The sequence below is a fragment of the Lepus europaeus genome, chromosome 4 (genome assembly GCF_033115175.1).
Source record: "Lepus europaeus isolate LE1 chromosome 4, mLepTim1.pri, whole genome shotgun sequence".
NCBI classification, from domain to species: Eukaryota; Metazoa; Chordata; class Mammalia; order Lagomorpha; family Leporidae; genus Lepus; species Lepus europaeus.
The window spans coordinates 112929041-112945761 of NC_084830.1; the positions used below are offsets into that span (position 1 = coordinate 112929041).

Here is a 16721-nt window from a genome sequence, read left to right on the forward strand (position 1 = left end):
ACCCATGTTCTAAAGACACTTCAGTTAACAGAATGGGTCATTTGCCCTCTCTTCCTTCATGCCAATTTCAAAAATATCTTAACACAGACCAACAATAAAGAGGAACCAATCACACGTTTCCGTTAGTACACAGACAGCTGCCACGAACAGGTCTCTGGAGGGTGGAAACACTGATGCAGATGTAGACACGATAACTTGAAAGTATTTCCACAGCGCCTGATGCTTGACTTAACAGCTGTTTACAGTTAGTAGCTCCCACTGTATATTTTTTTTTCCAGAATACTTTTTGGGTGATACACTTAGAAGTCATCATGAAGGAAGCAGACCCATTTCAGATCATCAGCCTGATACGCACTAGAAATTGGACTCAGGGAGCAGAGTCCACAAGTCCTGTGAGAGAACTATGGTGCAGAATACAGCCAAGTCCCCACCTTTTCCAGGATTCCCGCAGAAGGGTGAAAGGAAACCCTCCATCCACCGCATCCACGAGCCAAGGATCCTGCAAAGCCCCACATGCATGCATATCTGTGATTCTTACCCAAAGGCTGCATCACAACCTTCCCATGGAGAAAACGCCCAGGCCGAGGTGAGGCCCTGCAGAGTCTCCATACAAGGTGGCCTGGCTGGAGCTCAGGTGTGGAAGCAACACTCCCGAGCAGGAGAGGATGGCTCACCATCGGCATAAGCTGGGAACGGGATGCTTAGGCTTTTGTGTTCCCCTCTCTACAGACAATCACCGCAGTCCCAGGCTGCCACAGCTGAGGCCCTCTCCAGCTGGGAAGGGAAGACATAATAGGCAAAAGCTGCTCTCTCCCACCTCCCTTTTTGCTCCCTTCCCTGTAGACAGCCACAGCGTGAGGTTCCTGAGGAATTAGTTGTGGGAGGACGCCTCCCCTGCTGGCAGCCAAATGCCAGCCCCACGGCCTGCCCATGTTATGTGGCTGACATTTCTGCATCTCTCTGGGTTAATGTTGTTTGACACAGACTTTCTGAGACATTTCTTAAAAAGGTTTGTGCATATGCGTGTGTGTGTGTGCGCACAGTTTCTGCAGTTTCACAATGTTATTGTGTATATTTATTTAAAAAAAACTATTCTCTGCGTTGCTGACACATCTCTGCTTTGGCATTTCCACTTAGGCAGAAGTAATTGGTTTCAGAAGGCTTAAAACCCTTATTTGAAACCATGTGCACATTCCTGTTGATGGGTGCCATAAAATGTTCAAATATCACCTTCCCTCAAGTAAAATAGGCGTTAAAATCCACAAGGATGAGATGTGATTGACAGCATGGAATACTTATTTTTAACTACCTGTTGTCAAATTATTTTAAAGCACCCATGTAAGAGATGGGGTCATTTCTCCTTCCTGGTCAGCTCCCTTTAGATAGATCTGATCAAGTTTGAAAGAGATTCTTTCTTCTGTCCTGCTCTAGAAAACATATTCCATTTCTCACTTTGTTTGCTAACCTGCAGAGGGCTGAGTAAACTGACATTGCTCTCGAACATCCCTATCAGGTGCAGTGTGTGAAGGGGAAGAGGATACATGGCTGGCTATCATGTCTGGAAGCAAAGCCAAGTGTAGCCTTCATACACCCAGCAAGTAGGGCGTTTTATTTACGTAATTTTTTTTTGTACATGCCCATAGCATACATGGTGAAGGACATAAATATGGCAGGCAAAATTTTCTCAAGAAATGATGAACCCCGACTTCAGCTGGTGTTGAAAAGGCAAACGAATGACCGCATGCCTGCAGCAGAGCGACATGCACGCATTTCAGAAAGGCACCTCTGCAGACGCCGTGTACCACCACAGTATCTGCATAGTGAGGCACCACCACCGGTGAACGCCTTAAAGACCACCCAGGAAATTCAAGGCAGAAATCTGAAACACAGCACCTCTCAACGTTAGCACTGGGAGGTGATACGGTGGCACAGAGAAGCGCGAGGCCTCCACAGGCAGACTGCACGGATTCAAATCCCAGCTGTTGTCACTTCCTAACTGTGTGAACTTACTCAAGTGCTTTACCTGTGCCTCAGTTTCTTCACCTATCAAGTGGGAATAGTGAAGCTGCTGCCTCAAAGAGTTGTTATTAGGATTGAGTGAACACACACACAAACACTTTGACAGTAAAAACCACCCATCTCCAACATCTTGCTGATGACGCCACAAAGGGAAACAAGGTCCCATTCTATTCTTGGCTACATCCTATTGCCAGAAATTTCTTTTCTATACTGAACCCAAATTAACCACCCTGAAATTTCCATCGATTTACAATGGCTCCACTAGGAAACAGCAAGCCAGGATGTCATATCTCTCTTCTTCTGACAGAGTTTCACAATATTTGGCAAACAGCTGTAAGTATCCCTAGGCCTTAAGACCAAGGCTTTCCAGTGTGTAGCAACTGTTCCTGTAGGGCAGCTTTTCCCAGATTTTTCCGTATCTTTATCACCTTTCTTTGAATGCAGATTTGTTAGCATTCTTCACTAGTCTCAAATAGAACAGAAATTTCTGGGTGTGACCTAAGAATGGAAACAATAGAAAACTATTTTCTTTCTTAACTCAGATATGCCATTTCTTCAGTAGTATAAACCACCAAACAAACCAAAACTCATATTCAAATAGCTGCCCACGCCCTTGGCCTACAATGTGTTTCTTACACACTTAGAGGAATAAATATTTTCAATACTAGTCTAAACCTTCTGGAAAACTCAGTTCACAGCACTTCTGAGTGGTAATTTTACCTGGAACTAAGTTTGCAAAACACTAGGGTGATGAGGCAGTTTAACTACTTTTATATTTATTTTTGCAAACAAATTCAGAAAGATTAAATGACTTACCCAAGATCACGCCAAAATGAAGCTGAGATTGAGCCAAAATGAAGTCATGGGTAGAATGTTCCTAGTACCTCCCGGTAGGAGCAACTGAGCATTTTTGTGGCTCAGAATTTTAGTAGAACCCAGCCTGTTTCTACTCAAAAAAGATTTTCCATAAGAACTTGGTCAGGTTTCCGTTGTTGCAAATCAAGGCTTTTGACTGGCCACACCCACTGAGGTCAGCTGTCTGTAGTTGTGGTCAGTGATAAACAGCAGCAGAGGCTCACACACGTGGCTCCATGAGGCGCTCCCAGACCTGCAGGAGAACTTCACCTGTGCCTTTCTAAAACCAGTTATTTGTAGGTTGCCTAGAATAAAGGCTTCATACCTACCCGCACTGGCACAGTCACTGGTCTGTGTCTGGGTGTGTATTATTTGCAAAGCAACAGTATGCCCAAGGAAGGACAGATCTGTCCCTAACCCATCTTGGCTGTACTTATGACCAGATGCCAGGGTTCAAGAGTTGGGGTAGTTCACTTATTCTACTCTAAAAGGAAACTAAACACGCACACCAAAACAAAACCTGCTTTCTATTTGCCTAGCAGAGATAATGTGAATCTGAATATAAATGTGGGTGTTTGTGTAGCTTAAAAAAATGTGGGAAAGCCACATTTAAAGTAATGTTGTAATCTGGAAGCAGTTGTATATAAAATCAAAATAACAACAAACAAGCCAAAAACAGCGCAAAGCAAACCGCAGGCTACTCAAGTCATCAGATCCCGTTTGATGTGGAGGAAGGTGTTTCCCCTTCTCTCGGCTACTTCACTCTATCTTCCTGAATTCTCAGAGTGAGATCACAGACTCCACGTGGTTATTTCTGTGTGCACATGCGCACTCCTGTCCTAGCTACAACGTCCTGAGGAACAGCGCTGGCCTCCACGTAATGCTCTCCCATCGTGCTGTCTTTCCCTACAACCTCCTATCAGTTCTCTCCTTAACACTCCTCCTCGTCTCTCAGATAATTTTATATGCGTGTCATGCAAAATGATTTTTAGAAAGCAGATCTGGTCATTAGACCCCCTTCTTAAAAATCCTTCCCTGGCTTCCTGTTTTTCCCAGGTAGAACCCAGAGAATCTGTACTTTCTGACGTGATCCAGGAAGTCTTTTGAGGTCTGATCCTTGTCCACTTCATCAATACCACTCCTTTCCCAGGCTCCCACTCTCTGCTCCTGCAGCCTTGCCTCTCTTTCAGTTCCTGGCCCATAGCGTTTTCCCTCTCTGTCCACCTTCTCCCGTGCTCACCTCCCATTAATCAGTTCACTTCTTGGGGGAAGTCTTTTCTGATATCATAGTCAAGTCAAGCTGTCCTGAGACAATATGCTATGGCCCTATCCTGTAAGCTTTCCTTCCTGGAGCATATCCCCTGAAACAATTACAATAGCACAAGAATAAAGTCCTAAGTTCCCAGAAGCCTTCTCATGGAAATCAAATAGCAGTCCAGACATGTTGCTGGCGGTGGAGGGAGATGCTACCCTAATGCCGAAACGGCCTCCCCAGTCACTTTTATTTCATAAAAGCAGCAGTTCCAAGCAGGAGTGCGTTCTTCAGTTGGCAGGCTGGTTTCTTTGGTTAATGAGTTTAATATTCGAAAGGGCTTCCAGAAGTCTGCAGAGCACCAGCGGCAAAGCACAGGTATGTGCCTTAGAAGTCCGGCTGGCCGTCCTTGACTGCCTCTCTGGTTTACCAATCACCCCAGCAGAAAATGTCGGGTCACCAGAGGTGCACTACACCTGGACTCATTCCCTTAACAACCCAGCTCACAGTTTCAGGAAGTGCTGGGGTCAGAAGAGGACCTCTGGAGATGGCGAGGGCAACGCCCTTGTCAAGAATTCCTCAGCTCAGCGTGAATCACGGAGAAAGGTTTCAACTGCGAGACTCGGGCTCCCTAAGTGGGGGCACGTGGAGCTTCTGGCGCTCTGACTGCAAGCAGGCTGCTTGGCAGCGACTGGAGCACACAGGAGCAGAGGGTAAACCTTCCTGCAGGTGGAGACGGGAAATGCACCAGGCACCCCTGCAGTACCAGTCCCTTGCTGGGTTATCCTTTGATTCTACTTGTCTTTGGCTCTTTCCTGCCTATGTTCCAGTACTCCAGGTCGGCCATTAATCTTCCCCTTAACCCAGATAATGAGCCAGTTCTGTAAGTCTTCCCCTTATCCTTTTTAACCTTAAGAGAAAACCATTCCATTACTTTTGATGAAGTCTAACACACCTGGTCAGAGTAAAGAGAGATTTCTATTTTATCAGAATGAGCAATGCAGTTAGAGACCAAGTCATTTCCAGATCCCAGTACCTACCCAATTCTCTGCTCTCAAGAAAGGGGAGACTCTCCTCAATGATGTAACATTCATGGTTTTGGAGATAAGGGATGAAAATCAAAAGTACTCACTCAAAAATATAGATGTCAAAGGCTAAGAGCAAGGCAATGGCTGACACAATTGATTGGTGCCTTCCACTTCTGACCTCCCAATTGTGGATCACAGAACTCAGTATCAAATCCAACAAATCTAACACTCTGCTCAACCTGTTCCAAGTGCCTCCCTCTTTCCCTAGATTTTGATTCCCTTGCGTTCATCTTATTATGAGCATCTGAACATCCTTTTTTTTTTTTTTCTTACTCTACAGAACTGTAAGTCTTTGAAAGGCAGGGATTATATCTCACTACTGTCCTGTAAGTTCTCAGTATACTGTCTTGTATAGTCTTTACCCTAAACAATATTTTTCCATTTTTGCCTTAGTTTCCCTAGTCTTAGGATAAAAGCAACACAATATTCCAAAGGATATGTAATGTAATGAGTATTGTTGGGTTTGGGATATTTTTAAAATGCTGATACACTTCTAACAATATTATTCTTATTTTGGTGAAAACCAGTAGCTGTTACAAGATAGAACATTGTTATACTTCAGTACTTTCAGTATGGGGTCAGTGGAATTACAAAAGCTTTTCCATCCATGCCATAAAATAATTTAATCAAATTGTGTGTGGGTGAAAGCAGTTTTATAGCCTTTTGTTACCAGTGAAGAGGATTAGGGAAACTTATGAGATCAACTGATGGGGAAATTCTTTGTTAAGGAAAGTGGAAAACTAATTCTTTGGTAGCAAGCAGGACAGGATAGTACATTTTCTTTCTTCCCTTCCTCCCTCCCTCCTTCTTTTATCTTTCTCTCTCTCTTTCCCTCTATCTCCCTCTTTCTTTCTCTCAAAAGATTTATTTTTCTAATATGCAGTTTCAGAGAGAGGGAGACAGATTTTTCCATCTTCTAGTTCACTCCTCGAATAGCTGCAATGGCCAGGACATGTCCTGGCTGCAGCCAGGTGCCCAGAACCTGATGCAGGTCTCCTATGTGGGTGTCAGGGGCCCAAGCACTTGAGCCATCTTCTGCTTTCCCAGTTACATTAGCAGGGAACTGGATGGGAAGTGTAGCAGCAAGGACTTGAACTGATACTCATATGGTATGCCAGCATCATAAGAGGTGTGTACCCTGCTTTGTCACAACACCAGCCCCACTATAGTACATTTTCAAATGTACTATATGTGGGATGGGATATGGAGACTATGAAAGGTAAAACTTGACTTTTATCCTTAGAAATCTTTCAGGAAAAGATGATCATGTAACTAAAGGTTTCTGACTAGCAGGAAGAAACAACAATTGGGGAAACTTCATAAAGAAGGACAAAGAACTAAAAAAACAGAAGGAGCTGAAATGATAACATGGTGGAGGTCAGCCCTATGGCATGGCTGGTAAAGCTGCCACTTGTGACACCAGCATCCCATATGGATGCTGGTTAGTATCCTGGCTGCTCAACTTCCACTTCCCTGCTAATGTGCCTGGGAAAGAGAGGGTGATGGTCAAAGTGCTTGGGCTCCTGCCCTCATGTGGGAGAGCCAGATGAAGCTCCTGGTTCCTGGCTTCAGCCTGGTCAAGTCCTGGCTGTTGTGGCCATTTGGTGAGTGAATCAGCGCTCTCCCTCAGTCTCTTTAAAATAGATCTAATGTATCATAGTAGTAAAAAAAAAATGGAAAACAGGATGACACACTTATTGACTTGGAAACATTTCAGAATGAAGATTACTACCTGTAGTTTCCTAATTCATGAAATAATTGAAAAAAAAAAAAGTCTTAGGATACCACTGACTTTGAATAGCAAATCTACAGTGAACAAGAAAAAAGCAAATTTGGTCCTTAGTCTCTTCAAATCAAAGAGATGGTGTATTTTTCCTCCAAAGGGAAGAAATCCCCACAGCCCCATGATCAAAGGACTCAGAAGAAGCTTCATCAATGGTACCAGTTTGGTGAGAGCATGCACATTTTAGCTGGCTGTAAGTTTGAAGTATTACAGTCCAGTGGTATATCTTGAAGTTATAGGGGAACAGAAATAGATTCTTAGAACTGGCTCTTTCAACATAGGCTAATGTAAGATAAGTTATCTCTAACTTGAGCAGGGAACATAGAGAATTGACATATTAGGTTACCCAGGCTGGATAGAGAAATTGTCAATCTTAATGGAAGATTTGCAGAATATTTTAAGAAGACACAGAAGGAAGGGCTTTCCGTGTAAGTGTGCCTGTTTCTCTCCTTCTCATCTGCCAGCCTCCACCATAAGTCACCGGGGTTTATCACTTGCCCCTGAGAACTCTTCTCCACATACTGACTTGCGAGGTCTGGTTTTTATTTCTGTCTGCCTTTGTTATTTTTTGTTTATTTATTGTAAACTTAGGCAGCAGCCCCTCAACTTCTGTCCTTGATGAAGGTATAAATGGAAAAGCCTCCTTGACATCCTCTACTTCACAATTTACCACAACTTCAATGCTTTTTCTCTTTAAAAGCCATCTTCTACACGAGACTGGAAACTTCAGGAGGGCAAAGGACTCCATTCTGCTCTTTGCTGAAGTCTTGTCTCATGCCTGGAGTTGGGTGATTCATTGAGATTTGTGGGATGCATGAAAAAACCTCTAGAAATGTCAGTAGTTTTTTTTGATACACACACACACAAACACACATACTTCACATGGGTCAACGAAAAAAAGAATTAAAAGATGAGTTTATTTTTGTGCAAGAAATGTGCAAATTTATTCAGTTTTTTTTCTTGGTAACACACATTTTCCATGACCCTTTTGAAGACTCCGCATGTGCATGGATCTCAAATATTTTTTGTATCAAAATCAACATTTGATTCCATTCCATAAACTTTCTGAAGTACCCTGTGTGTATATGTGTGTGTATACACATATGTAAAATTCCAGAAGTATGTATACATATTTATATATGTTCATCTGAGAGGCAGAAGGGAGACAGAAAGAGAAGAGAGAGTAAGAGGGAGAAAGCTCCATTTTGCATGTTTATTTCCCAAGTGCCCCCAATGGCTAGGAGTGGGCTAGGTGGAAGCTAGGAGCTGGGAACTGAACCCTGGTCTCCCATATGGGTGACAGGAACCCAACTCCTGAATTAATACCTGCTGCCTCCTGGAGCCTGTATTAAAGGAAGCTGGGGTAAGGAACAAGTCAGGGATCTAAACCAGATAATGTGAACATTTCCTGAGTGCTTCCACAGAATACCTTCTGAGCAGCTCACTAATTGTGTGGAGTCCAATGTTCACTCTCTCACATGCTATGGCACTCTCTCTTTCTCTCTCTCTCAGTAATTTAGCCCCAACAGTTTCCACATGACTCTAGAAGAAATTATCAGGAGCTATATGTTATGTATGTAGTCTGGGTCTCAGCATGGGTTTTTAAACAATCAAAGCTCTCGGTTACATGTGTAGTGGGTTCTATGTTAAGTTGACATGTGTGTCCAAATCTTGTCATTCCATTGTCCTGACCTCAAGGGTCTGTGGCTGTTTCTCATTCATCTTTTGTATTTTCACAGTACCCAGCTTGGCACTAAGCACAAAGCTGATAAATTTATACATGTGCACTAATCTATATCTCAAAGTTAAAATTGAATTTGAAGTGACCACTGGGGCTACTATAATACAGAAGAGAACATTTCTATTTGAAATCCTAGGGCAGACTTGCAAACCTCCAATCCACTGTAAATGGGAATTTGTATATAGTTGGAGGTGGGTGACTGGGTTTGCAGCAGAACTCCATGGAATACTTGCTTTTTCAACAGGGAGCTACAGAGGTTGCCTGGCACAGAGGAGAGTTCATGGGCTTGAATTTTCATCCCAGTAATAATTCTTCAAGTGAGTTGTTTCCTGATGAGCCTTGGGTTCCTGATTAAAATTCCTACCTAGCCCATTGTTGTGAAGGTTAGGAATGGTGCTTTGCAAATAATCAGCATAGCTTGGAGCACAGAAACATTTAACAAGAGGTACTTAAGAGATTTATTAAAAAGTATTTCCAGACAAAGAAACGTGTGTGTGTGAAAGTTCACAGCAGCATAAAGCCCTAAACTGGGCGCAGTCCAAATGTCAGTCAGCTGGGAGACGGATATAGAAATGGCTGTATGTCCACATCAGTGGAATATTATACAGCAATAAAAAGAACAGTCAACTGGAACAGACAACCATATGGATGAGCTTCATTAACATCATATTTAATTTCTCATTTAATTTCACTGATAAGTAACATCCAGGAAAGACTCATTTACAGAGACAAAAATGTCTTAAGGTCAGTGGTGGCCAAGGCTGGGAGTAGGAGTAGAGATAAACAGCAAGTAGGCACTAGGGCATTTTTGATGATGATGGAAATGTCCTAAAAGTGGAGGATGTTGATGGTTGTCCAGCTCTATAAATTACTAAAAATTGTTGAATTATACTCTTAGAATGGATAGATTTTATAGTTTTCAAATTATACCTCAACAAAGCTGTTTTTTTTTTTTTTTCTTTTAAGGTCTATTAGAATGCTCAGGGAAACTTCGGTAGTACAAATTCCCCTTCTTCCTAACGGCAGAAGTATCTGAAGGTCTCAGACAGAGCTCTCCCTTGCAGCTGGCCCCAGACTTCTCGGGGCAGATTGACAGAGCCCACATGCCACGAGACTCTTGAGAAATACCCTGCTGCCTTCCCAGAGCTGCCACAAGCCAGTGACGTGGGATGGCTCGCACAGTCAATGCCCACGGAACTGCTGGCCTCAGGAACACCACCTCCGTCAGGGACTGTCAGAGAGCTGCTACCCGGACTATTTTAAAATGAGAAATTTGGTATCTCGCATTCCCACTTTTCAGCCTCACTTTCCAATTTCATCTCATTGTAATTATTAACTAACACTCAGGCAGCTAATTTGACAGGAATCTGGGTGACTTGCTGTTCTGCTAAGGATCTATATTTGTTGGGGGATAAAGTGTTGGTTGTTTCCTGTCTAAAAAGTTTATTCAAAGAGAGACAAGGAAACGTTGACATTTGGTGCTCAGTGTCACATGGAGACATTAATGCACCTGGGAGACCATCCGTCAGCCACAAACACACAAGTTCCAATAAAAGGGAAATAATCGACATATTAAAATCTATAGGTCCTAGGAGAATACTAAACCCGTCACATCTTTCTTCCTTCCTTCCTTCCTTCCTTCCTTCCTTCCTTCCTTCCTTTCTTTCTTTTTGAGAGAGAGAGAGAGAGAGAGAGAGAGAGAGAGAAAGCCTAGTGCCCATAATACATCAATTAAAACCTGCCATTTCCCCAAAGCTGTCAGCTCAGAGTGGCTGCCAGTATTCCCCTTCTCTGAGGGGGTCCTGAACATGAGCACTGGGGGCAGCCAAAACTATCAATAGGTAGAGCTAATGATATAAAATGGCACAATGCACCTTTCCAAATAAAAACGTGCCCTGACTTCTCCAGGAGGGAAGAGAGGAAAATGGCCCAAAGTACTCAAAAAAAATTATTGCATTTTCCTTTCTCTGAACTCCTACAATATATTATAAGGGAGAGCTTGTCACTTCCAAGGTGACTGGCCTCTCTCACTGCAGGCTGGAGAGTCCCATTACTCACTCATGGCTAGGAGGGTCTTCCTGCTTCATTCTTCTCCCAACAGGGGCCAGAGAGACACTGTTCCTGTTCCAACAAGGACAGCGTGTGAGGTGACGGTGCTCACTGTCAGCACGTACATCACGCAGGAAAGATGGGGGATTCCTGACACTTTTTCTTGGACTCCCTGATGCCTTATACACAAAGGGAGCAGGAACTTGCCCTCACGAGAGCTGGGCAGATACTCAGAATCCCTGAAGATGCTTTTAAAATGCATTTCAGAGTCATAGGCGAGCACTGGGTTTTAGCATGATGATTTCATATTAAGATCAGACACACAGATTCTATTTAGGGAGAAACCAAGTTCCAGTGTCTGTTGTTTTCTAGAATTTAACCTCAGAATCCAAAAGCTGAGTGAACATAAGGAAGTCACTCTAGTGCCACAGACACTGGTCCCTCCAAAAATAATAGGCTATCACAGAAAGATTATTCCAGCTCACTTTCAGTTTTACCATTCCGGGATCGTATCAATGAGGTAAGAATTTTATACCTGGAACAGACTCAAGAATGCTCTCAGTGAGGGGTAAGGTCAGTAGTTATTGCTTCAGGAAACACAGATTAAAAGATGTACTTTTTCTTTTGCTTCTTTTAAATAGCAAAGGTTTCTCTATTACCCTCTAACTAAACTATCAAGCTTATAGTTGCTCTAATTCAACTTTATTACTCTTTTGTCTTGTCAATAAGAGCATAATAGTGTCCTTAAAGAAAATGACAGCATTTTTCTTTCTCTTTGAGGTTTATTTCAAACAGTTTTCTTTCTTCCTAATGAGGCTGAGCCCTGTTTGCCACTGCATCTTGTGTTCTTAATGGGAAGGTTTTCAAACACAGGGAAGGAAAAGAAAAGACGCTTTCTTTTACTTATCTATTAATTCCGTGTTTGCTAGTCCCTGTCAGTTGCAGGAGTTACCTTCAACATCATTTAAGCAGCAAGGGTCTTCTGGCAACAAAGCATTTCGACGATGATGCCTCTTTTCGTCATGCAAACGAGGTCTTGCCCAGTCATTGAGCGACCACTGGAAGCCCCCTCCTTTGAGGCCCCCCCTTCATGTTTTCCTCCACAAACAGTAGGAGCCAGGCAGCTTTGAAGCTTTTTGGTCCAGTTTCATGCGGGGAGACCTTATGCATTAACTGGCATATTGGAACTACCACTGAGGCACCATTAGTCAACAATTATTGGACTTTTAAACTCTAGCCTCAGCTATCTCCCAGCAAGTGAACTCCCAGGCCTTATACCGAAAAACAGTAAGGGACCATGTGTGGGGGGTATCTGGATTTTTCCCCTCCAGTGTTGAGATGGTTTCAAAGATTTGGACATGGCAGCTTATAATGGATGCCTCATATTCTAAGAAGACGGATGACAGTGGCAACACAGGTGCTGGAATCTGCAAACATGACTCCCTATATGTAGCCCAATAACTCCTCCCTTGTTTCTTCTCCCTACTGTACTCAACAAAACCTCTCTCTTAATTCCACTCGATTTCAGAATATTAATGTGGTGCTGAGCATAGCTGCTCATACGTAAGACATGTGGACATACACCAAGCAAGCCAGAGTGGTAAGTTCCTGGGTAAAGAGCCTTACAAGTCAGGAGATGATGCCTTTACAACTAGCTTTTTAAATTTTTAACCTTGAACTTCAGTTTTGCTTTGTGAAACTCTAAAGAAGTTGGGCTAAATAATCTATAAGTTTCCTCTCAAGTTTAAATTCCACGGTAGGGGGTGGCACATCCATTAAGTTGTCACTTGAGATACCCACTTCTCCTATCCCAGTGCCTGGGTTTGAGTCCTGCCTCTGATTCTGATTCAACTTTCTGGGAATGCACATCCTGGGAGGTAGCAGATGATGGCTCACATGTGTGGGTCCCAGCCACACAGTTGGTAGACCTGGATGAAATGAAATTCTGGGCTCCTGGTTTCAGTCTGAACCTGCCCTGGCTGTTGCAAGCATTTGGAGAGTAAACCAGTGGATCGAAGATCTCACTCTGTGTCCTCTTCTCTCTGTTAATCTACCTTTCAAATAAATAAAAAAATATGTATTTTGAAATGGTAGGCACTATATGAGTAAAAATGAAGATTAAGGGGGTGGTAAAGGGTCTGCTTAGAAAGAAGAAATCTTCGGAGAAGCATGGGAATAAATTAGAATGAACTTCAGATTACAAACAATTTCAAAATCTCAACATAAAAACACTGGAAGCCCAAACTGGACATTAGTTTAGTTTCCTGAATAGGAAGAAGAATAATTACTTGCTACCCAAGATATGTAGGTTGACAGTAATCTGCTGGATAGGGGATAGGGTTAGGAGAGTGTTGTCTGAAAAAGGAACACAACTTAATGAGGGCTTGGATCCTGGGAGCGGCTGGCCTTGGGTGTAGGGTTCACTCATTATTCTTCCATCTAACTGAAACAGAAGAGGATGGCTCCGAATTCCATGAGAGTCGGGACCCCATTTGTTCACCAGAAATAGTAACAGGCACTGAATGACTGCATGATTATTTAACTCTATAAAAAGTGACATCATTCCTTTATAAAAAGTGACATAAAGATACATGGGGAATGAGGACTGAGGACAGTGAAGAGTCTATGAATGATTTTTTTTTGTCTTCTTCAGAGATGGGCAGATGGGTGACACAGTGACATGGTAATTGAGATGGTCTGCTGAGTTACTGTGCTAGAGTCAAGGGCAACATTTTCAGCATGTGGAATTTGGAGTGATGGGAGAATCTGGACATAAGGGGAGAAGCTGTGGTCAGGTAGCAAATAGTCCTCGACATGTAGATCTGAGAGGCTACAGCTGAAGCCTCTGTGTGATGCTTAGGTAGGTAGCCCACCTTCAAGACATCGCTTATCACTGGAAATTCCAAAAGAACTTCAAACTTAAGTGTTGGAACCAGAACCAAGAAGGGATTCTCTCCACAGATTCCTTTTTGGAGAACACAAAATGCATTTTTGCCTCTATTTCATCCTTCTGTAACCCTATTCTAAATTTATTCTCATAGATACACATTGAGCATCTCCTCTGGGACAAGCAAAATTAAAGATGTTGGAAAAAACTGGGGCCACAACATGAGGTTCCAGCCTTCAGGGAGTTTAATTTTGACAGCAACAAGGTTAAGAAGGTTCAGGAGAAAAGAGACTGAGATCGTGGAAAAGAGAGTGACGGGGTGGAGGTGGTGAAATCACTTTAACTTCAGGGGAGACTTCTTCAGGGCTGGAACACTTGAACTCCTGTTTGGCTTCCCAGATGAGAAGGGCACAATGCAGCTATAGGGTAAAAGGGTACAAGGAAGAGGGAGCAGTGATTGCCAAGCCTCTTGGACGGGAGTGAGCTGGACACATTTGTAGTGTTGAAGAAGACCTGTGTGCCTGCAGCTCAGGAAGATGGGGCAATGGAGGGCAGACATAGGGTTTGCCAAGTGAGAATTAAGAAACAGGTTAGGGAAACATTTTCTCAGTAGGACAAAATCAAGACCGTCCTGATCTCATTCTTGTGGCATAGAAAGCCACGTTCAGATTGAACTAAATCAGGTCCTTTTCATGGGTCCCTACGCAGTCACTGAAGCTGAAGTGTTTTATCTTTGCAGTATCCCAATTGTGTGTGCACAGGTAAGAAAGGGATTAAGTAGGACATGGAATAGAAAAGAAGGAAGAGAGAAGCAGGGCATTGTTTCTCAAAGACTAGCTGAGCTGAGCTATAAAACTACTGGGAATAGCAATAGGAAATCCTAGCAGAAGGAGAATTGAAATTATATAGAAAGGGAGATTGAAGGGAAGTAGAGTCAACAAAATGTCAATTGACTGCACAACCCAAGAGCAGACAGAAATATTCTATCAGCCGTGGATGTGCAAGGCTTCCCAAGTTCCATCAGTGTATTTCCAATGCTGCTGTCTTATGCTGAAATGCAAATGGCCCTGAATTTCTGAGATGGCAATTATTTGGGCAAGTTTCTGCGTCCATGTTTCCATAACCTGATGTGACTGGGTAAATGAAGTGAAGGCAGTAACTGGAAAGGCAAAGACATATAGATTTGGAAACTCATTGTTGATTCAGAGAGGTGATTTCCTGGGCAGAGGGGCGGTAAATGAAAATGGGAAGAACATATGCAAATCCAAACAAAGGCAGCTAAAATCCTGCTTTTGGAGTGCAGTGAGCAAGCTGGCAGACTTTGAGACCAGCACAACTCACTAATGAAACATTTCAGAAACCCCCGCATCTGCTAATTATTCTAGGGATTTTATTTTAGTAGCATCTGTAGCAAGTTCTTGCACAGTGGAACAACTATTTCCAGGAGACAACCAGGGGAGGAGAAGGTTGCCAATAACGAGTTATTACATATTGCTGGAGGACTACACTAGCAACGGGGAGAAAAGCCCACATGTTATTGCTGTGTCATTTCATAGCTCAAGATAATGTCTCAACTATGTAGCTGAACCAGGGAAGAATAGGAACTATGAGCAGAAGGCAGATGTAGCTCTTTACTGAGTTCTACAGTTATTTATTGGGAGTTTTGGGAAAGCTAGTGGAGGAACCACGGTTCAACTGCTAGTTTTGTGAAAACATGGCCTTTATTGCTGCCCAAAGAATGCACTATAATGTTACTATAATGAAATATTTGAGGCAGGCTAACTTTAGAAAGAAAAGGGCTTAAATACTTCATGGTTGTGGATTAAACATGCAGGATCGGGGGGGGCCCTATGGTTTTGGTCTCTGGTGGTAAGCTAATAGAAGGGTGCATGTGAGAGTGTAAGATCACCTTGCCCAACAAGAAGCCAGAGAGAGATTCAGGGGTCAGGCCCAGGCCTTCAACTTACTCTCAGGAGAACTCACTCCAGGAGATAAGCATTCCTTTCTAAGGTACCCGCCCCCTTCCCAACCATGACCTCATGACTTCCCATGGGGACCTACCCACCTCTTAAAGCTTCCACCATTTCCCACATTGCCACACTGTGGCAAAAACCTCCAACACATGAAGCTTTGGGGAGTCTCAAATTACATCTAAGCCTGCATAGTCAGTCACTACCTAGACAAAAGAAGACAGACAGAAGGCAGCAAGGAGTTGCTCCCAGTCAGCTAGATGGGATTCAGTAGCATTTGTTGGGTTTTCTTCTAAATGGTGATTTCCTTATTGCTTCCCTGGGTAGAGAGGTTGCTTCCCAAGATGCTGACTTACACATAACTGGAATGCCACTAAGGAAAGGACAGAACAGACTCCAGGTTCCTGCTTTCTCTCTAAGAGTCTTAGAGGAAAGAGAATTACTGAAATTAACACCCTTCATCAACTAGAAGAGCCAGAGGGATGTTTTCCTCCTGGTCTGCTTTACATAGAATCAGAGTGACTCCATGGTGGCAACTCCTTTATTTTGTAGACTATGGAACTGAGGGACAGAAATGGAAGTAGTTTAGCCCTGACTTCCAGAGCTCAACTATGACCCAGCTGTACCTAGAGCGCCATTCCTGGCCCTCTGGCTACAAAGACACATGTCCTTTGCCACTCAAGGGATCATATGTGGGAGACTGATACTATCAGGAGAGATAACCTTAGCTCATTTTAGGATAATACTTATGCACATAATTCTCTATTTTTTTCACTTTAATGTGAACCAATTTTCTGTGATACACTTCACTTGATTGTCAGCACTCATCCCTGGATGGACTGAACTGTGTTCCCTCACTTCCAAATTTATAAATTCATGTTCTGACCCCAGGATACTACAACATGACTGTATTTGGAGATGGGGGCCTTCAAGAGGTTAGGTTAGAATGAGGCATACAGGGTACACCCCAATCCATACTGACTGGTGCTCTTATAAGAAAAGGAAGGACATGATGGGCTAGAAGTCTCTTTTCATCATGAAGGTAGTCTGCCTTGGGTATTTCATTATAATAACAAG

At 43.1% G+C, this 16721-nt stretch overlaps 1 protein-coding gene across 10 annotated transcripts in view; it reads right to left on the bottom strand.

Annotated features, from left to right (window-relative positions):
• TENM2 (teneurin transmembrane protein 2) overlaps positions 1-16721 on the bottom strand; it is a 979180-nt gene that overhangs the window by 495603 nt on the left and 466856 nt on the right. The window contains exon 5 of one of the 10 annotated variants that reach the window (XM_062189660.1): positions 3101-3127. The exons of 8 other annotated variants lie outside the window; for them this stretch is intronic. In XM_062189660.1, the coding sequence (XP_062045644.1) occupies positions 3101-3127 (27 nt within the window). Of the gene's footprint in view, positions 1-538; positions 678-3100; positions 3128-16721 lie in introns of those variants that run through there. One more of the 10 variants, XM_062189669.1, reaches the window with a different exon arrangement.